Here is a 22,798-nt window from a genome sequence, read left to right as displayed (position 1 = left end):
TTCAAAGCATGCTGGGATTGTTAATTCAGACAACCCAACATCCTCTGGCTGCATGTATCAGGTTTTCTTTCATGAACATAGTCCACCGTAGGCCGAGACATTGCAGCTTTGAAGATATTGCTACCAAACAACTTTCTTTTACAAGGTTCCGATCCTATGCTCAGAAAAGAAATCTTATGTTTTTACATTTGAGCCCCTCTGTGAGCACTAACAGCTTAGTCCCCTGAGAATTTTGGAAAGAAGTTGTAGTGATATTGCTGGAGACTATGTTTATGAAGAAATACCTCAAGAGCCTTAGATACTAAAGTCTGAAATCCTTAGTATCTTGGAGCCTTAAATCAATGAAATTCTGTTTCCCTTTACTCATGATGTTTTTGGTCATTGTACTCTTGCAAACAATTCTAAAGAGACGTGTAAAATCATGGTCACAATCTCTCTCGTGACTCACGGCATGCTGAATGGTTAATCCAGTAGATCTCCAATTTTGAAACTCCTTTTTCTTTTATCCTGTGTTTATCCCAAAATACTCTGTGGCTATTTTCCTTTGAGCTAATGTAACGTATTCCTCTAACCTATGACCTTTAACCTCTTTACCTCTGACCTAAGCCTCTTGCATGCCCAAATCCTCTTTTATAGGGAAAAAGAGAGAAATGTATGAGCATCCTGTCTTCTGCTTGGCCTCCCAAGTGATGGATTTAACCATTCGTGAGTACCTACCACCTCCTCGCCATGCTGTCTTCACTCTTTCTGTTTTCATTATTTCAAGAAAATCCAGATCCAAATCAACTCACTCTCCTTGCTTCAAGTTTTTTAGCATTGGCTTGTCTGTTGATTCTGTCTGTGAAACCCAGTGTGAGAAGTCCAGTCACTTTTTATCAGCCTAAAACAGGTTAGACAATTAAGCCATTTGTTTGTGATGAACTCAGATTTGTCCGTAAGTTTTTCAGTTATTCTCTGTCTGTGACCTGAATGCATTTTTACTTTGCTTGTGTGTAACCTCAATTTGTAAAGTGCTTGTCACTGGTACACAATCAAAAGGTAGCCGCTAGGCTGGGAGCAATGCGTTAGGTGTCAGATAAAGGACAGTTGGGGCAAAATCATGCTTTCTTTTCCATGTTTAAGATGTCAAACTATTTTGGGTATAAGATCACACAAGGTGGTCCATTCTCTGTAAAAATTAGATCTTATATGCCTCCTGTCTGTTCTCTTTCAAGCTGGGAAGCTTTTTCTTGTTCTCTCTGGAGATTTTGACTTGTCCTTGTCCTCTAAGCTCTGGCTAGAACATATGACTTAATTGTCACTTGGAGAGTTCGTGTATGTTTCATAGCTTGATTTCACATTAAACTTAATTTTACTAATTTTCTATTTGTGCAGCATTTTCCACCTCTGTGAAGGAGCCTATTTTTGCTGGCCCCCACACTTCGGGGCGGTGGGAACCCAAGGGCAACCTTTTCCTTCCAATATCATGTATCACACATAAGTGGGGGGCATTTTGGTCCATTTGATCATTAATCCTGCATATGTGTTCTTGTTTCTCTCTCTCTTCTCTCCTTGTTGTGCTCTCTCTTTCAAATAGAGAATCAAAAGGATGCAGGTGAACCAACTGTATATGCATTATAAACTATCAGGACTGTTGAGTTATATTGAGTTTCTGTTTTTGTTTTTGTTTTTAAGAGCTCCTTAACGTATGGACTCCCAAAGACTGATGTGGAGTTGCAATGATACTTAAGGAGTTAATTTGTGCTGTCTAACTATATCTCTTGCCCTTTAGATGTTGACCTCTATAGAGCAGAATTTCTGTAAAGGCATAAGCTTTGAAGGAACAGAACTCTGGTTAGCTATGGAGTTTCATTCATCTTTGGTTTCAGGATTCAGTGATTTGGCCTCATGTGCTTAAAAAAAAAACTAAAGCTACTGAACCAAACTACTCTTCCTCTTTGTTTTTCATTTCTTTTTTCTGTTTTCTTCCCTATTGAGAAGTTTGTGTTCTTTGATGAATGTTTATTAGCCAAGACAGAGAGAAGTTGTGTCCATGTTGTTCTTGTGCGTATCGTGTAATGAGACAGGCTGCACATAGAGGGTGGCTGAGCACGGGCTGTTGCTGGAAGTTTCGTGAGTGGAAAGATCTTAGAGAATTCTCTGGCTTTGGAAATTTTCTTCTTGTTTGGTCCCCAAACTTATGAGCATATTTTGAGGAAAGGTTTAACTTAAAACTTTAATACATGCTTTTGATTATTGTTTTTAAGTCCAAAAAAAAATCCTCAAAAGATAATTAAACTTATTTCATTTAATCAAAGTTGAACGCATTTCAGATCAATTCAGAAAGCAGTTTTGTGCACATGCCAAGCACCAAGCTAGCAAGAAGTATTTGAAGACTCACAAACCTATATTCAAAACACGTGAGCCTTTCTCTCCCTTCTCTCGTGAAAGAGAAGGTATTCATTCATCCATCCATCCATCCATCCATCTATCCATTCATTTATTTTTTTCATTCATTAGACAAGTGCTTAGTGGGAGCCTACCATATGCCAGGTACAGTTGTGAAAGCCAGGGACTAATAAACAAGAAGGAAGTAGCTGTTAACCTTATGGAGCATATATGCAAATGGGTGTCTAAATGTAAATTACAAATTCAGTACATGGTAACACCAATTGATAGAGCGATATGTAAGAGTGCATTATCAGAAAACCATGGAAGTTTTCACAAGGGTGGAGAGCTCAAATGCATCTTGAAAGATAAATCAAATCAGTGAAAGGGAGCTGAGATTGGAAAGTGGAAAGACATCCTAGATAGAATATGTGCAAATGCATAAAACTGTATAACTAATTCTTAAAAAAAAAAAAAAGCTAATTCTTATCCAATGTGTATTATGTGCCAGGTATGACTGTAAGTACTTTAAATGTATTAATTCATTTAATCCTCAAAACCCCTTATGAGGTAGACACTACTATTATTCCTATTTTAGAGATGAGCCATCTGAAGCACAGGTTAATTAACACACTCCTAGAAGAGTAAGTGGTAGAGCCAGAATCTGAGCCCAGACAGAGGCCACACTCTTAAATACTCTGTAACTCGGTATGATTGCAAGACAAGGTGCAGTGCTGGCAGTAATGGGTGCTGATGATGGCAATGTATGCAGGAGGCAAGATCTCATATATGCCTTAATAATAGTGTTCAGACTGTATCTCGTGGGCCAGAGGTTCTTAGCCTGGAATCTATGCCAATGTTACCATGCATAAGAATTTTTCAAGGGAAAAACTCCACAGGTCTCACTTCCAAAGGTAAAGGCTTTTTAAGGAAGGGAGTAGCTTGGTAATTTGCACTCCAGAAAAATTACACTATCTAAAACGTGATGGACAGAAAGGACTGGGTAGCAGAAAGAGTAAAACTAGACCTAAAAGGTTAAGGTCAAAGCAGAGATGGGTTTGAAACTTGGTATGTCCCGGATCTCTTCTAGGCACAGCAGCATCATAATTGTTTCTTTTCTGACCTCTAAATATTTTTTCTTACCCTCCCGCTCCCTCTTCAATTTCCATAGGGGGAACAAAGCACAAACATGCAGATGGGTATGCAAAGCCAGCTGATGGAGGGGGCAGGGCAAAACTGGAGTCACCTGTGTAGATTGGGGTGGACAGCTGCAGAGTTCTTTAGTCAGGCTGTGCTTCAAGAAGCTATGGGACTCTGCATATGGCATTTTGGTGGACTTATGCTTTCTGTCTGGTGGCATTATTAGAAATTAAATGTTCTGTTTAATTACAGCGTCTTTAAAAAAAAAAAAAGATGTAAAAGGCTGCTACTCTATGAAAGAAAAGCTGTGACTCCTGCAAATGAATTCTATCATTTTAAATACATTTCATTTAAACTGTCACACATTCTGAACCCAGTAAGCTCTGAGAAAGTCTATACTGCTATTGCTGTTTTGCCTCAATTCTTGGCTAAATACTTGCATAATTTTCTGAGCATCATAAGGATTCTACTGGAACTTGAAATAAAACAATTTTTCCTTCAAATATGCAAAGGATTTATATGATTAAATAGATGGATAGACAGACAGACACCCCAACTATGGGCCCAGGAACTATGCTGAGGACTTTACATGGAGGATCTAATTAATCTTATCTTACTCCTGTAAATAAGGCTTTATTATTGCCCCTTTTACAAATTCAGAGAGAATAAGTGACTTTCTCAAGAAGGACTTGATCTTTCTAAATACAAACAACATCCCTTTCTATTTATTTCCACTGTGCAGCCTTTCCAACTGGGACAATACCCATTCATTCAGTGACTACGTTCCAAAATATCTACAACTTTTGATCCAGGAAGACCACAAAAAAACAAACAAACAAACAAAACCCAGAGCAGTTTTTTCTGGAACCAGGTCATTGTCAAAATCCTTTCATGGGGAAGTTTCTTAGCAGTTGAGATTCTCTAAGATTGCCAAAAAACTGAGGACTTGTTTTTTCCTACAATTGATAGAAACTTGTTAGAGCAGGTCAAAAGCATCCAAAGGACTGCCCAGCAGATTCTGTAGTCGACACTTTATATCTTTTCCTATCTCCAGTGAAACTTCCCATAGGTCCAAGGTCCTGCACATACTCAGGATCCCCCACCCCATGTCCTACCTTATCTTTCAGCCACAAGATAATGGCCCCACCTGCAATCCATTAACTGGCATGAGTTTTCAGTATGACTGCTGATGATGTCCAATATTCACATGTTAACATCCTTTATGTACAGTTCCAAGAAAATACTACTTCAGAACCAGCCTGAGCACTCAGGAATTGTTACACCAAAAATTTAAATCACTATTTGGAGTCCAATGAGTTTTTTTTAACTTCTTTAAAAACCTCATTTTTATTTTCTGTAGAAGTGGCTGATGATGGTTCCTCCCCCAAAGGGCTGCTGGGAAGATCTAAACACATACTCCAAATAAAGATTTTAGCACACTACCTGACACATAGTAAATATTCATTTTATATATTAGCTGTTATTATTTATTTTATTTAAAAAGAAACTTCTAAATCCAACTGTGTAGTGTAGACATGCTATTTTATTTCAGAAACAGAATATAAAACAATTCTTTTCAAACTTCAATGTTCATACAGATCCCTGAGGATCTTATTAAAAACATAGATTCTGATCTAGTAGGTCTTTTTTGGGACCTGGAAATCTGCATTTCTAACAAGCTCCCACATGGTGCTGAAGCTACTGATCCAGGGATTGCAGTTAGGATGTCTGTGAAATCTAGGGGGATGTTGATTTGTCCTTTTATCATAATCTTCAAAATAAAACATTGCAGTATAGCTCTACATATATTTGTTAAATACCCAGTAAGTTCCCAGAGCAATAAGCAAAAGCAGCCATGGTCCCTACCTGGGAGCTTATGATAAGGTAGAGACACAAGTGTAAAACAAATAATTACATTCTGCTGACTATGGTAAAGGGAAATGTGAGGTACTGCAAGATTTTGCCTAAGCCAGGGTCTTTGAAACATTCCCAAGAGGAGATGTCCTCGAAGTTGAGGGCTGGCTCCCCAGGAGAAACTGTCAGGGGTATTCCTGTCCTTGTTGAAGTGTTTGCCTCTATTGACCATCCTTTCAGATGCCCCCAAGATCCTGCCCCAAAGAGCTTGTGGTCATATACATAAAAGCTTAGTTTGGGACTGCATGGATATTTAATAATTAAAGTAGGATTCTTGCTGGGGCACCTGGGTGGTTCAGTGGGTTGAACCCTCTGCCTTTGGCTCAGGTCATGATCCCAGGGTCCTGGGATCAAGCCCCGCATCAGACTCTCTGCTCAGTGGGGAGCCTGCTTCCCCTACTCTCTCTCTGCCTGCCATTCTGCCTACTTGTGATTTCTCTGTCAAATAAATAAATAAAATCTTTAAAAAAAAATAAAAAATAAAATAAAGTAGGATTCTTGCTATGGCAAGTGGCAAAAATAAAAAACTCAAAAATCTTCAGCAAGAAAAGGGAATTTCCGTACCACCCCCCCAGGTAACTAGGAAATGCATGGAGGAACTGACTCGGGGATAAAGAATTTTAGTGTGTTTTGATCTCTCCAACTGCTGACAGACTTCTTTAATGTGACTGGGAGTCGTGATAGGGGAGTTGGGAGCAACATGGTTTTGTCCTAGCAGATGACCCTAGAGGAAAAAGAATTTTTCTTTCCAGGCAATTGTATAATCTTCCAGAGAAGGGCCTCATTGGCCCAGCTTGAGTCACATGTTAATCCCTGAGCCAATCATGTTACCCATGATCAATTGCAGTGCTGTGATTGGCCTGGCTTGGCTCATATGACTGCCCTTGTATTTGTGGATGATATTCCTTGACATTCCCAACAAAACCACATGGAGTAGAGAAGCAATTCTCCTGGGGAAGGTTACTATTCATACACAAATAACAGATGTCCAGTATACCCAAAATTAAGCTCATTTTTCTTAGGTGCAACAGTTCAATCTTCAGAGACTGATTTGGGGTCTAGAGATACTGAACTGGAGAAGAAACATAATAGTATTATTTTTTTCCTTGTTGATATAATGTAACTTAAATAAAAATATTTTAAATGATCTTAAGTCATTTTTAATTGCATCAAGACACCCAAAGTTGTTCTCTGGTTTGGAAGTTTAAGTTACAATGTTTACTGTTTGGTGACTGATTTTAGTATATTTGTTAAGTAACCAGGGTCTGTTGGTAACAGATAACGTTATTGTATAGCTATACGCATGATGCAACTACAGAGCATTTGTTTTTCCAGGAAAGCACTGCACTGGGTAGATTCACTGAGGACTTTCTTCCACAAGTATTTGAGGACCAACCCTGGACCAGGAACCGCTTTAGCCCCTAGAAATACAAAATTCATTGGGCATAGGGAGAGACTGACATTGAATATAATTGGCTATTTTTAAGGGCCATATATGCTCATGTAGAGGTATCAACAGAGGAGGTAGACCTTTGTTATAAAGGCACTCTCTTGCTATCGCATATGAAGGTATAGCTCTTGTTATGAAGGGCTCTCGTAAGGGCTTCTGAAGAGGGGTATGACAGGCTCAGATATGTGCTTTACAAGGTCACTCTGGCTGCCGCATATGCAATGAACTTCAGCGGAAGAAAGGGACTAAAACCTGCCTGGCAGTCTTTAGCAACAGTTGAGGTGGAGATGGCGACATGAGTTGCATGTCTGTGCCATCGACAAGAGCGTGGGCACATTACCTAATACAGTGAAAGACAAAATCAAGAGACATTTTGGAGATAGAATGGATAGACCATGCTGCCCATGTCCTTGTAGGGAAGAGTCAAAATAGCTATATGAAGAGTGGAGAAATTGATCCATTGATTCATCCACATCTTTATTACCATATGCTTTGCGGTGGTAGGGATGAAATTTCCTGAAAGGGAGTGATGAAGATGCAGGGCATCACATGTAAATAATAGTTAACCTCACTGAAGAAATTATGCTGAAATGTAACCTTGCAGCAAATGTGTAGTCCATGGAGCCATGATTTTAGAGAAGCCGTGTACTCTGGAAAGGGGGACGTGGCAATCTACTTAGCTTTCTCTTCCTACTCTAGCTCTTGTCCCCACCCACCCACCCACCCACCCACTCCCAAATAGTAGCAAATTGCTACAGGCTAGTTATTTCCAGTGATAGCATAATACTAATACTGGCATCTTCAGTAACACATCAATAGGTTGGAACTTGGTAGTAAGTGGGTTTTCCATCAACCATATCCATCTCTCATGATATTTCAGGGACTGGCAATTCCCTCATTGGAAGCAGAGATGGTCAGGTTATTTAAGGGCTAATTGGAGTGTCTCTCGCTCCTGGATGCTTCTCTTCCTTGGCTTAGCTGAGCATGTAGAGGAATTCTCTTTTTGTTTTTCTGCAGTCACATTTAACTCTCTCTCTGGAAGCCAAGCAGATTTAATTGTGTAAACATGAGCAATGGTAATTGGGTAAATGAAGTTGGAAACCAAGGTATGATGTTTTTGTTTTGCTCTGTGAAGAAAAAAAAAATAGGGAGCTTGTTTTTCTATGGTGGCAAACCTCACTGTCAGAATTCTGGACAGGCAGTTGGCAGGAGGGAATCCCTTTACGAATTTTTATCAAGACCCACTGAGCTGAAATATGTATTGGCTGCCTCGTGGGGGATGGGGGGTGGTTCTGGATCAGCCCGGGGACACATCATTGTTTTATAAACCACCAGGACAAGTGTTTCTCTACACAGGCTCAGCTCTCTGGGTGAGAATGAATAAGAAGTCACCATGAAAATGGCATGCTCAGGTAACACGCATTCACTGAAAGAGCCATGAGGATGAGTTACCAGAGATGTACCTAACTTTCAGTACAGCTGTAGGTGGAAAACCAGATTTTAACAAGCAGATTAGAATATGGAGTACTTTTTCATAAAGAAAACATCAGTAGTTGCCTTCCCTTAAATAGCTTTAATTCCACACTGATTTTTTCCAATTCTACTTAGGCACAGTTTTTTTCCAAACAAAAGATCTAAATAAGAGGACTGGTAATTTTTTTTTAAGTCTTGCATTCAAAACACTGAGGGGGTCCCGTCCACAAGCAAAAGACCTCATCAACTTTTGCTTCCAATAGATGGTTTCACCAGAGTATTATATTTAGCCTTATTTCTCATATTTTTATTAATGTTGCTAGAATTCCATTTCCTGTAAGCCTGCAATAAGATTCATTTTCCCGGTTGAAAATTCAAGCAAACCAAGAAGCAAACTTGGCAATGTAGTGTGTCCCCCCTCACCATACAGATTGCTTTATAAATGAGGAACTCTTAAAAAGGAGCAGGTCTAAGGTTAATGAGACACTCATTAAAGAGAGAGAACTCTAGAAGCTGATAGTGCTCTGTGTCTGTATTGAAGGAGAGACTATTGTTATAGGATGTTTGCTGTGCTGATATCGTAAACCACATGACAGATGGGTCAAGTGCTGATTACAGTATTCTAACATTTGGAATAGCAAGTAACATATTTGATAAGCTGGCAAGTTTTTATATATGATTCAACCCACAATATAAAAGCCATGAGAATTCCAAATTGAAAATAATTAAATGAGCTGGAAACAATCAGATACCACACATTTTTCCCCAAAATGACAGATTTTGACATGTTGAAATTCCACAAAGGGAGCAAGAATATTCCCTAGCTCACTTGAACTAATAATGGCCCTTCATCTGCTTTTGTAAAGCAATTAATTCCTGCCTTCTCACAGTGTTGGGAAGAATAGTAAACGTTTGTAGGCACCTTAGGTTTTTTACAGAGCTCTGTCCACGCATTGTTTTATTTGCTCTTATCATCAGCCCCACAAGGTACGTAAAGAAAGATACTAATATTCTCACTTCATAGCTGAGGAACCTGAAGCACAGAGGGGTTTAAGGAGAAGGTGGAACGTTACATAAGAAAGTTAAGTAGCATATTGAGAGTGAGAAGCCATAGTCATCAAGTCTGTTCATTGGAAAGAGGAAGGAGCTATTCACATAGAGGCGTTCTTCATTGAACAAAAGTGTATCTTCTTTCTGTCAATGATCCTGCTACCATCATTCATGTATACCCATCTGGAGAGAGGCATCCTGTGTTCGCATTCAGCCTCTGAGTGTACGGGTAGGGCGGTACGGGTGATGCTGGTAAGAGTCCCGTCCCTTGTCACAGTGTGGTACCTCTGTAATATTGCAGTGACTCCAAGAAATCAGCAGCTCTCCATCTGTGTTTCATCATTGTCGCTTGTTTGGTTGTTCTTTTCAGACTTCGTCATCTTCCTTGTCACCTTTGTGAAAGTCACATTGTCTCTTTCCTTTTTTACTGTCTCTCCTCACCTTCCTGAGCAGCTCTCCCACCACCTCCTGGGCCTCCTCCACCCACCCAAAAGCAGACCAGCATGTTATATCAGAGGCTCAAAGGCATGCCTAGGCCAAAACCAAGTACTGTAAACTTCTACCATTACTTTATTCAGCAGCTTCCTAGCTTAGTTTGCTTTTCTGTTCATTTTTCTTCTTGAAATTTTGTTTCAGTTTGGAATACTAAGCTGAGGCTCAGGCTCTCGAGTTTGACACTGTAGGTTTTAAGACAGTCGAAAGAGAGCATTTATTTCCAAATGTCCACATTTTTTTGTCTAGCTATGTCTGACATATGCAACATTTTCAAATCTCAATGTCAGCACAAAATAACATTGTTGTTGCATAACATTTTGCATGATGATTTTTTTTATATGTTATGAGCTTCAATTCTGTTGTATGAAATGTTTACTAAGTATATGGTAGTTTTAGTTCCCCTTCTTCAGTGCTCCAGCTAGTACAAGATTGGGTGATAGGAATGTTGCAATCCATTTCAAGACAGCAGAAGTGACAAAAAAAAAAAAAAATCATGTCTAAGCACAAATTTCTCCTTGACCTCTGATAGGGGGGAGGGAGGATGTGCTAGAGGATTTTACACGATATTTTCTTTAAAGACAACATCTTAGAAAAGTTGTTTTTAGTGCCATTTTTGCCACTTAGCTAGTCAGTTAGATATGCAAATGAAGAAGAAAATAGTGTCATGTCTCAATAAAGTGGCTTGATCTATAGATAATGGTATTGCAGCTAATTAAAAGTAAATGAAAGTCTGTTACATGGGTTAATTGGAAGATCAAGCATCCTAGATTAAAGGATCCTTAACCTGCTTACTTTAATGGTTGCATGTTAAAGTAAAATTGCAAAAGGTTTTATTAAACATACTGTTTGTATATATACATCAGGCATACACATATCTGTGTACATGTGCACACACTTAGAATGGCTGCATGCACATATACACTTATGTGTATCTATCAATATATATTGTAGTCAATCTAAGAGTACTGCATATTAAAACAAATCTTCAGGTGGTCCTAGTTTAAGCATCTTGGATTTCTCCAAACACAAAAATCATTCAGTCCTTAAATGAAAATACATAAAAATATTGGTGGGAATTATTTCATGTCTATATCATATGTCATGTATACCTATAATTCCCCTAGATGTGGTGAGTATTCCACCCAAAGGACAATGTTCTTTATTCTTAAAGCTAGAGATTTCAAAGATGTGCCCCAAGTGGGATTTCCGGCAGATTTGTATTAATGTGCAGGCTTGTCTGGTTAATAGAAAATGTATGTAAGTGTGTGATGTGTGTATGTGGGTGTATGTGTCGAATGGGTAATAAGCATAGGATGAGGAATTTGCAAATTGATGTGTAAATGTGAATACCAACTAATAAAAAATAGTAGCTTATGCATATTTACTATCAAAATGCAAATACCTCATTCTACACATATTACTCAAACATATATACACAGTATGTTTGTAGAAATGCCTGAAAGTCTACTGATGAAATTATGATAGCCCATTTATGAAATTATACATGGGCTAGGTGCCCCCAAAGCATAGAAGTCAATCTTGTCACTCATTCTCTCCCCATGTATTTATTGCTCTGGACCAGGCAATGAGCCAACCAACCCTAAACTCTGCACATTTCCTTCTTTTGAGTGTTGGATATTCCCCACCTGATCTGTATATTTATGTTCCCTGCTGCTCCCCCTCTTTAGCCATATCCAGCCACATTACCACCTGCGCCCAGTAGAAACAATGGTGCGATCCATTGGCCTAAATCCAGAAAGCCACTTTCACACCAGTCATTGGACCTTGTTGGACTAAAACTTTAAGTACCTTGACAATCATACCCAACCCTATCTACCATTCTTAGTTTCCATTGGCTGAGACACTCTTTTTGCATAGTGCTTCACAGAATTTGTTTTTCATTATTAAACCCAGATTACTAATCATGTGACATGTTCATCCCCTACCTAAGAAATGTATAAAGGAAAATTATACAACTCTCTTAAGTTTCTTTTGTAAATTAGCAATCACCCAAGATTTTGTTTAAACCCCATCCACCCCAAGACAACAATGCAAACAACAACAAAACCTTCCTGTGAGGTATTGAATAATATCCCTTAGCTAGAAAAACCTGAAGTCTAAATATATCTGCTTTAGATGAAAAGATAAAAATAAGTTTTGGCAGTCCTTCTGTGCACATATATACCTGCCTAGGGACTCACACTAATGGGTCCTTATTGCTCTTACACTCTTTGTGTTCCATAGGACTCTGAGGCTTCAAGGTTTGAAGGTTTCAACATGAAATAAAAGATCCCCTGTGGGTGCAGACTGGTTAAATTCAAGCAATTTCATTGGCCGAAAACCTTTATATTTTAAATATTACTGTTTTCCCCCCAGGAGAAAAGTTCTTAATTTTTGGTAGCATAATGACCTTATCAAATATCCATGAATTCAGCTCTACAAAAAACTCAACATCAGCCAGGGTCCAGTTTGTTCTCGAGTCACATAAAAACACAAGGCTTTCAACACTATAAAAACTAAAAACAAAGAAACAGTTCCAAGTACATTGTTGCCACCCACCTGATAAAATTTCAGTTGTACCAACAGACTACCACCAGTTTGTCCAGTAATCTACCCCCAACACCCTTTTAATGGTTCTGTGCTGCCTTCTACCTAATGGCCCAGGAACGTCCCTTAACTTTCAGTCTCCTCCCTGGGCAACTTAAAACAGCCAAACCTTTGATTCTGTTTGTTCAAAGTGAACATTCCCATACCTGTTAAACGTGCAGACCTGTAATGAAAAACAATGCTGTAGTATTGAATGTTCAGACACAAATGCAGGAAACAAAGGTCACAGCAGTCTAGAGAGCGATCTGAGATAGTTATGTTTATGCTGTCTTTAAAGAACGTGTGTACAAAATGTCACTAAATTTGAAATGGGCTGTCATAAACTTAAGATAGCTTACTATGTAAATTTGAAGCTGGAGCACTGCTTTTTCTTCATATGTATTCTAATGACGATGGTGATAATAACAAAATGGCTTTATGGTTTGCTCACTACTAATTACGTGGCACTTAACATTTGCATGAAACTTTAAAAAAGAAATCGGTGACTATTTGACATTTCTTATCCACTAGTTCTAATGGCCACAAAACTAGCCTGAAGTGTTCGCTGAATTTTAACATAAATTCTTGTACTACAGAAAATGTAGGCCGGTTAATCACTCCTGCCAAAAAGCTCGAAGACACAATCCGCCTTGCTGAACTAGTCATTGAGGTTCTCCAACAGAATGAGGAGCACCACGCAGAGGTGAGCAGGCATGGCGGGAAAATGTCTCTTTGGGCGTCCCTTAGATGGAAAGTGCAGAACTGATCCTATCAGTGACACGAACAAGATGCCTTAACACCCATTTTCTTTTAACTGGCCTTGCAAAGAGAAGGAAAGGGGAAGAAGGAAAGGAGAAGCTTTTGGAAGTTTGGGTAAAACAAGCAAAAAGTGGTTGCGTGTTGTCCATTTCAGCTTAAGTTTTCAGATGTTTCTAGCAACAAGCAAAAGAGGTGAGTATGTTTTAAAGACAATTTATTCAAGCAGCATATGGTTATTGTCCAGAATACATAAAATACTTTTGGTCTTCTGTGGTTGTCATTGTTGCTACCCTGTTGCTTCTATTTATTTTATTCAGTGTGTGGATCACAGGCCATGTTTTTGAATTTATCTCTGTAACTTACTCTCTGCTTGCACTAGTGTCTTCATTTGTTAATCTCAGATGACCTAGGTTGCTAAATGCAGTGATGGCAGCAAATTATTTTGTGTTGTTCAACTTGTCGAATTGCCAACATACATGTTAATAGATACAGCTTAATTTTTTTTTCTTATGAACCACGGTCAAAATGATCATTTGATAATCATTGTAAACTAAGGGATTTCAAAGCTAACTAAATCCCAAACCTGTAAGGACTTAAACAACACAACCCTTAAAAAAAAAAAAAAAAGATTCCAAGATTCCATTATTGTCAAACTATTTTATCAGTTCTTGTCTCAAAACTGAGATTTAAAATCATTGCTCTTAAAATAACCTTTTTGAAGACTGCACTAATTGTCACTCTTCCTCTCCAGTTAATACTACAGCAAAAGGGGAAACAAGGCATTCCATAAAAGCAAGTTCTCAAGCACTTAAAATGATCATTCCCATGATAAATGAAAATTAACAGTATAGTTAAATAATATATAATACACCATAAATCCAATCTTCCCAACTAATGCCTGATTGCATATTTAAATTTCCTCCCTGTTTTTCTACTGTTCCACTCAATCACGGCTGATCGTGGCAGGGAAAAGAGGTATGTGACTAAACCGAATGAGCCAGCCACCTGCTGTCATAGTCTGTGCATGCCCTTCCAGTACCATGTCTTCTACTGGGACTTTTCCTGGGTGCTCCTGCTTTCTAACACTGACCCAAGGAATGTAACAGCAACTTCCAGTGGACTGCTTGTGAAATGGTGGCCCTCCACGGCAGGGTAAATGTGGGGGTTCTCTTGTGCGTGCATGAAGCGATTGATATACCTAACAACAACTGCAGTTACATCCTGACACGCGCCTCCCACCTGCCTGGATTCTGTCCTTAGCCTGTCTTAGCTTCCTATGTCCGTCTGTACTTCCCTTTCTCAGAGCAGATGAGTACCGACCGTAGTAACCAGTAGCTGGCCAGAGTGATACTAATCTTCCTCTACAACTGTCTGTATGTGAATCATATATACAGTATTTATATATAGAGAGAGTGCCAAAGAATCATATTTTCCCAAAAACCCTCTTAAGAATGGGGTGAAGACCCCTTGAGGTGAGTGTAACTATCTCCAAAGCACCCAGCAGTGCACAGCCAGGAAGGAGAAGAGGACCCAAATCAACACCTTCCGAACATGGACATGCCTCCAGACATACAAAATTAAGTTGGGCTAGAATTTTTTTTTACTCCATCCTATAGGATGTCCTCTTCAGATTGAGGGCCCTTGAGATTTAAGGGACGGTAAGTATGTTCCTTCTGGGTGTCCACCAGACCATCTCCAGAGGCCTTCCTGTCTGTACAGGCTTTTCCCACGATGTCGAACCAAATCTACACATTTCTGCCAACACGGCTGAGAAGAGGATCGTTTTCCCCAGTCACAGCAGTGCTGCTGTGCTTTTAAGTAAAAGAAGAAAAATGACAGACATGCTTAATTTGTAATCCCGTTATTCTCTGAAGCTGCTACAGGCTAAGGAAGGATGGATATTTTCCCAAATTATTCAAAAGAGGTACCAAAGGGAAGTTGATAGGCCAAAGAAGATCTTTTTCTTTTCTTTTCCAAAAAGCCTATCTTTCTGTAAGTGCTAATCATCATCTTAAGCTGCCCTGATAACCATCATCATAAAAATATTTTAATCTTACACATCCAAAAGCCATTCAGGGTAAATAAATAGAGTAGAAATAAATTCAATTCTGTTTTCATTTACTACCTTGGGAAGTTACAACTGAAAGCTTCAGCATACACTGGAATTTGGAGACTCAGTTTGGTTTTAGATAAATGTACAAGATTATTTCCTGAATTAGTAATTTCACCCAATCACAAAAATTTCATTAATCAATCAAAACCTACCTATCTGCTGTACACTGAGGCTACTATCTCAGTGATTTTTGGAAGGACAAGGAGTCATAAGGTGGTCTTGGCCTTCAAACAATACAGGGCAGAGTGGCCAAGAGCTCAGGTTCCATGCCAGAGAAGCCTGAGTTTGAATTCCAGCTTTACCTCCTCATTGCTCTGTGATCTCAACCTGGTGACTTAACCAGTCTAATCCTATAAATGGGAGATAACAATGGAATCTACCTCAGATGGTCATCGTTGGGATGGAAGGCCACATTAAGTAAAGTATCGGGAGTTATGCCTGGCATATACTAAGTTCCCAACAAAGCTTGGCTGTTGTCTTATTAGGGACAAATTGCTAAGAAAGCAAAATATATGAATATGTGATCATGAAAAGGACAAAACCTATGTGAAAAGTACCAAATGAGTGGTACAGACAGCATATGTTGAAAGAAGAATGGGCTCATTTCAAGGTAGAGTGGTCTTTGCAATCACCTGGAAAGCTCTTGAAAATGGCTGATGCCACAGTCTCACCCCAGCTCCATTAATCAGAATCTCATGGGGAAGGGCCACTATTAGTAATTTTTAAAAGCTGCCCAACTGATTTCTAGGTATAGCTGGGTCAACAGCCCCTGTGCTACAACTAAAGAGGTAGAATTTGCTCTGGTACATTTAAGATGAGGTTTGCTGCCCAAAGAATGAAGCATGAAGGTTTTTTTCCACTGACCAGTGCTCACTGTATATTCTGAGTGCTCAATAAACTCTAGAAAATTGCTAAATCCTGAGCATGAATCTTGGCTATAGATCTGTGCTGTTTGGTGGTACCACACAAATGAAAGTGACAAGCAGACTGGCCTCACCCACCAAGAAAACAACAATCCTTAGGACCATTTTTAATTCCAATACAAGGTAATTAAATGCCCTAAGAAAAAACATGCTTATCAGCTAGAAATGCATCACACATACACCCAGGCACAATACAGTTGCAGTTGCCTTATTTACCTCTTAATTTCAGCTCAATTCTGCTCTCAGAGCCTAAGTTATTCACACACACACGCACACACACAGGAATTATGCCTTCATGTACCATTGCTCCACCTTTCCAATCTCTCTCTCTATGTATACGTATGTATATGTATATATGTATTGTGGTATACAAAGGGGTACATATATACATGTAGTTTGTGTACAGAATATACAATGTGTTCAGTGTGGTGGACTGTATTTCTAAAGCATACATCTTTTCCTTTAAATAATGAAATGCACCAGGTAAGTAATTAGAAGCCAAAGTAAACCTCCCTGTTGTCTTCGGAAAAGATTTCCAAAGACTTTAGATGCTCTCGAACTTTGAGTTAACTCAGGTACAAAAACAGCATTCACCTGTGTGAGCAAGCATAAAATAAATGTAGTTGTTGGGTCTGGGTGGTTTTTTGGTTTTGTTTTGTTTTCATTTGAAAGCTTGCCTTGTCCACTCAGTCACACAGATTCTGCTCCTTTGATTAAAATTATGATAATGGCTTTTTGGTTTGGTTTGGTTTGGTTTTACCATTGCCAGAATCTTTTTCTCCTTCTCAGAGAGTCAGGTTTGATGATGAAGTTCTGGAGGAATGACCTTGGGTGTACAGAAATAGATTTGGTCTTCATTTCTCCTACAACTACTATATTTAAATTAACTTCATCCTAGAATCCTAAGTTTCTGTGCCAGACTTCCAACTGATAATTCACATTGCAGTAGTCATTTTTCTTTGTAGGGCTGCCTAACTACATGACTTTTTTTTTTTTTAAAGATTTTATTTATTTATTTCACAGAGGTCACAAGCAGGCAGAGAGAGAGAGAGAGAGAGAGAGAGAGAGAGAGGAGGAAGCAGGCTCCCCGCAGAGCAGAGAGCCCGATGTGGGGCTCGATCCCAGGACCCTGGGATCATGACCTGAGCTGAAGGCAGAGGCTTTAACCCACTGAGCCACCCAGGTGCCCCTAACTACATGACTATTAATGCAACAACTATAGATAATTTCTTAATTTTATTAAATTCCAGTGAAGCACCAAGTTCTCAATAGATAGTAGAAGTGGGTGTTTCTTAAGGTCTCTGGTTTGCAACTTTTAAATCAACCTGGTAAGAACTGTGTATGAGGTTGGGCTAAGACATTTCTAATTTCAGACATTTAGAATTGGTTTTTTCGTTCTGTGTTTTGTTTTTTCCTGTCATCCTAGAGCAGATTCATGTCTGGGAAGGCAAATCAGTCTCCCCAGTAACTGTTACTTGGACTCACCCTGAAGATATAAAGCTAATCAAAGGACTAATGAATGAGTTCCAGCCAACATTTGGTGTGCCTTTGTGAACTTTGCAAATATCCTGCATTAGGACTGATGAGATTCATCCCTCCATACAGGGTTGGGGGTGGGACTCCAGCAAGTTCGAATATTTAGAAGGTCTCTGCCTAAAAGACAGATGGCTGGGAGAGCGCTGGGAGTGGGGTGGAGGATTTCTTCCTCTGCCAGATTTAGTCAGGTAGTCAGTGGAGCCAGGCCCAAACCCCAGGGCTCTTATGCTGAGGTAGTAAAACTGCAATAAAACCTCATCGATTCAGACACAAATGCCTTTGACAATTCAACGGCAGATGCAGCTGTTGCGACTTTTCTTAAGTAGAATGTCTGACATGATCTCAACTTTCTCTGGAAATTCTAAAGGATCTCTCATAAGTTTCATCCCAGGACGTCTGAAGTTAAAGCTTCTCTTTGACTTCACTTTATAGGTCAATTTGTCTACAATTATTAGAAGTTTTTAAAAGCTTCTACATTTATGATACATCGGTATGGTAACCAGCAAATACCTTTTACTTTGGTGCCCGATTACAGACTGCATTTGAAAGCAGTAAAATGATACCTCTTTTTAGAAAACCCCATAATTTAGGCTTTCTTGCTGACAGATGAGCACCTCTCTTCTCTCATTCTCTGAATCAGTGAGGTTTTACCGTAAATTAAAATGGAAACAGCAGGTGTCTATTTCCAGCCAAGCTGACCTTGCAGAATGGTCCATGACTTGATTTTTTCCATTTAATTTGCAAACCAGCCACATGTTGATAAAGGAGAAGTAAGTAAAATGAAATCTCATGAAAGAAGAGAGGTGGACCCCTACTCTGCCTCCTAGTGGCTGTTAGAATATCCCCAAACAACTAATAAATATCACAAGAGCTTGGCCATTGAACAAACTCTTTCATTTATGGAATTATTTCCATAATCATCTTTCATGTTTCCAAACGCCTTCCCATCTTTTTTTCGGTGAATGCTCCGGAAAGTGTTTCCAATGTAAATACTTTACGGCTTTGGGTGGGGAGGTGGGGGACAAGAAGGGGCTGGCAATTTGTTTTTGTTTCTCTGCTCTCTTTGAAATCAGTAAAAAAAAAAAAAAAAAAAAGGCCTGTCGACACCGCCACTCATTCTGCATGCTCCTTGCCAGAAATGATTAGTCACCGTGCATGCATGCCTTTGAATGGCATTCACATCTGGCCCAGTCCGATGTGAATGTTGCCCCTGAGACCCTGCACAATGATTTCCAAGGACCCATGTGCATGAAAATGAGTTACTTCACTGATATTTTTTGGTTTTCAATATACATATGTGTCCAACCCTCAGAAAAGTAAGTCCTAATCTTAGTGTTTCCTAGCTTACACCTGATCTTTCCTGCAGACAGGATGCAAAACCAGAGGCTCCCCACTTAAAGAGATTTTGACTCAAATGTTTGGTGACCTGGTATAAAATAGGAGTAACATGACCAGTGCATAGAGAAATAAGAGTTGCTGTGCTTGTATAAGACCATAGATAATGAAGCCCAGATATGTAGATGTAAGTAAACCCTAACTGCAAATTTTCAAGTTAGACCAGCAGAAAACCCATAAACACAGTGAAGAAACTCCCAAATTCGAATACCTTATAGCAAGAGCTAGCCAACAACAGTGACAAAGAGCATGAGTCCAAACTTACTGGATTATTGTAAATTGAACAGAAGTTCCATGTCTGTCCTTTCCACAGCTGCATCCTCGACCAGCAGGTCCGAATAAAGACTTTCTGAGGCAGGCCTGGAATGATGAAAAGCATGGCCTTGGGACGCTGAGAGGCCCCATTGTATCAAAAATGCTGTTCTTTTTACAATAAAATTACCAAACCCTGCTGATGCGCAAATAATCTTGACCAGTGAGGGCTTGACTTCATGTCTTGGGTTGGAGAGAGAAGCTCATCACCTCTCTGTCTGTTGTTTCTCTGCCAAATCTCAAAGGCCTTCGCGTGGTGGTCAGACTTGATGGTGGAGCATGCAGAGACGTTCCTGTCACTGTTTGCAGTGGACATGGATGCAGCGTTGGAGGTGCAGCCCCCAGACACGTGGGACAGTTTTCCACTGTTTCAACTGCTGAATGATTTTCTCCGTACCGACTGTATGTATTATCTTTGGTTGACTTTCCTAAGTCAAGCAGATAAACAGATGGCTAAAATGTCTTTGGCCCAGTCAGACCACAGGCTGGTGAAACCTCTCCATAGTTTTCCTATTGCTTTACAAAAACCAAACTTAACAGCTGATGGCCCTTCTCTTTCTTCCAACAAATGTCCTGTTGCACCGAAGCCCTCTCTTAACTAGGCGGGAGAACCCAAGAGCAGTGTGACAAGTGGTACTCCTGCCGGTGTGTTTTATTTGCTTTTGAACAAGCTAATTAACTTAACCTCTTCACATTTTGAAATTTTTATTGAAAGATGTTTTCTAGATGAAAAACAATTTCTAGCTAAATATCACCCCAAGCGTTTCAGTATCTTACAACAACACATAGCCATAAAATAGACCTTCCTTCCAAGAAGAGGGATGAAGGAGGGGAGGGGTACAAAATGTTCTTTCTTTCTGCTAATGTCATGGGAGGAAGGGGAGCAGATACAAGGAAAACCTAAAAAACAGTTGTCGATTATTGTTTTTACTGGTTTTTTTTTTAAAGGAACATGGTTGTTTTTCCTTTTTAGAAGAATGAAACAAATGGGTAGAATATTTTTGAATTCCATTTTTCTTCCACACGTATCTAATCACGAATCTTGGTGCTTTTCATGTACTTTTACTCCCCTCCTTTTCTCGCATCCCCTAGAAGCAATGTATTTATTACAGAAGACAATCCTTTCTGTATATACATTGTATGCTAATAAAGCAAGTGTGGGTTCTTACCAAGCTTTTGCTTATCTGTTCTAGATAATTTGTGCAATGGAAAATTTCACAAACACCTGCAAGACCTGTTTGCCCCACTTGTGGTTAGATATGTGGATTTGATGGAGTCCTCAATTGCACAATCCATTCACAGGGGCTTTGAGCGGGAGTCATGGGAACCAGTCAAGTAAGGAAACCTTTTTTGATACCATCGGAGTTTGGGTGCAAATGGCGGCAGAGTCATACAGAAATGGATTAATGGTGTCTTACAGTTTTTATTGTTAGCAGGGGCAGAGAGCAAACACTATACATGTTTCCAACTGTGGTGCTCATACCGTCCTTGACCAAAGCGGGGAGGTGGGAGGAGGTTGAGAAATGTTTTATGAAATGAAATATTTGTTTTATTGCACAAGATAAATAAGAAATAAGGGATATAAACTTGGTTGTGATGTTTGTACTGTGTATCTTACTCCAGTGGTGATATCTTTAGGAATTAATCTTTCCCACAGCGTGTTCCATAGGAGTCTAGGTAAGGGGCCCGCAAACTTTTTCTATAAAAGACCAGATAGTGAATGTTTAGCTTTTTCAACTACACAATCTCTGTCACAACTACTCAGCTCTATCATTGTAGTGAAAAACCAAAAACAGACAAAAGGCAAACGGACAAGTGTGGCTCTGTTCCCATAGAACTTTATTTTCCAAAACAGGAGGCTATCCTTTGATCTATAATTTGCTGTTTTCTAGTCTAGGCCTTTGAGACATACCTCGAGAAAAGAACTCTATGGCCAGATATGCTTAGAAAACTCTGTATCACCCACTCATCCACCCCACACCCATATCTCCCGGAGAACCATGAAGCACAACAGCGTATTTGAAGACTTTGAGAACATAGTCATACAGATGCTTATTTAACTCTGCTTCACCTGGAGCTTCCTAAATGTATTTAACTACTTTTGTTTATTCCCCAGGGGAGTATCTGTCTTGTAGGACCAATGACAGGAAATCCTGTAGGGTATGAATTCAGCGGTTTCCATAATTGCTTAGCAAATGTTAGATCTTTTTGAAATATCAGGCAGATTTGGTGCCACCTCCATTCCCCAGCAAGGGGGAGGGCTATGACTCGGGGCTGCCAGAGGGTCAGTCTCAGGCTCCCGTTTCTAGAGACATAGAAGGCTCCTAGGTGGAGAGAATTTTCTGGTATGGTTTGAAAAGCTCCAATAAAGCCCGGTATTAGTTTTGCCCCATTAGACTCCTTTTTTTTCTTTTATATGAGAAAAGTGTTTTGTTCTTTCTAGTCCTTTACATCTTTGGGAAGTAGCAACCAGTATGGAGCAAAATGGGTGTGGGGGGAGTATGTATAGCACACTTTGAGACACTCCAGAACAAATATTCAAAACTCTTTTCCTCAATTTACAAGACTTGACCTGTACTTTATCTCTAAGCAGTTTTCTGGATGGAGATTCTTCCTCTAATATTCTACTGCATGACTCTAACTGATAAATCAGTGCAAAATAGCTTTCTCAGCCACGACCCCGCCACTTCCACTCCTAAGCCGCAGGAGAAGTTTCTTGACTTACCCTACTGAGCTGGTTAATAGGCAATTGCTCTTCATTTGCAAGCACCAAGAAACCTAAATTTTAGCTGGTTATTCTCAAGTTTATACCATCTCTTAATATGGCCCTGCTGACTTTTAACTCATGGGAATTTAAACTGGGTCCCTTAATGACAAAGCATGAACAAGCAACTGTATTTTTTTTTAAATGCTCATTATATTCAAGACAGATGTGCTGTAGAGAACATCTGAGAAAAGGAAAAGGCTCAAATGAGTACTATTTACATTTTCAAAATAGTAATGGTCTTGAAGTAGCTTTTACTTACTTGGGTTTAAAGGTGGATACTGGTACTACCAACCACTGGGAGGAAAGGATTGGTATCTGTCACTATTTCCTAAAGGGCCCTAGGGTTAGGGCCTTGCCCTCCACTCACCAGGTAGAAGGCAAGGCTTCAAAACTCTAGGAACTGTTTTCTCATCCATAAAACTGATTTTTTAAAGTGTCTCTACTTGGTGTCTGAGAATTGTCATGAAGCTCTGTGATAATATCACCAATGTCATTTTATAATCTATTAAATGCTTCAA

General features: G+C 39.5%; 1 protein-coding gene across 4 annotated transcripts in view; it reads left to right on the top strand.

Annotated features, from left to right (window-relative positions):
• The window catches only part of LOC111144071 (calcium dependent secretion activator), a 469,442-nt gene that overhangs the window by 353,919 nt on the left and 92,725 nt on the right, over positions 1–22,798 (top strand). For 2 of the 4 annotated variants that reach the window (XM_022498167.1, XM_022498166.1), the window contains 3 exons: positions 13,072–13,178; positions 19,759–19,915; positions 20,707–20,848. In XM_022498167.1, the coding sequence (XP_022353875.1) occupies positions 13,072–13,178; positions 19,759–19,915; positions 20,707–20,848 (406 nt within the window). Of the gene's footprint in view, positions 1–636; positions 706–1,576; positions 1,595–13,071; positions 13,179–18,555; positions 18,577–19,758; positions 19,916–20,706; positions 20,849–22,798 lie in introns of all 4 variants that reach the window. The other 2 variants (XM_022498164.1, XM_022498165.1) reach the window with 2 other exon arrangements.

The sequence above is a fragment of the Enhydra lutris genome, unplaced genomic scaffold (genome assembly GCF_002288905.1).
Source record: "Enhydra lutris kenyoni isolate GAN:26980312 unplaced genomic scaffold, ASM228890v2 scaffoldscaffold10, whole genome shotgun sequence".
Classification (NCBI taxonomy): domain Eukaryota; kingdom Metazoa; phylum Chordata; class Mammalia; order Carnivora; family Mustelidae; genus Enhydra; species Enhydra lutris.
The sequence above is the reverse complement of the archived record's forward strand: the minus strand, read 5'-3'. Positions and strand labels throughout refer to the sequence as shown.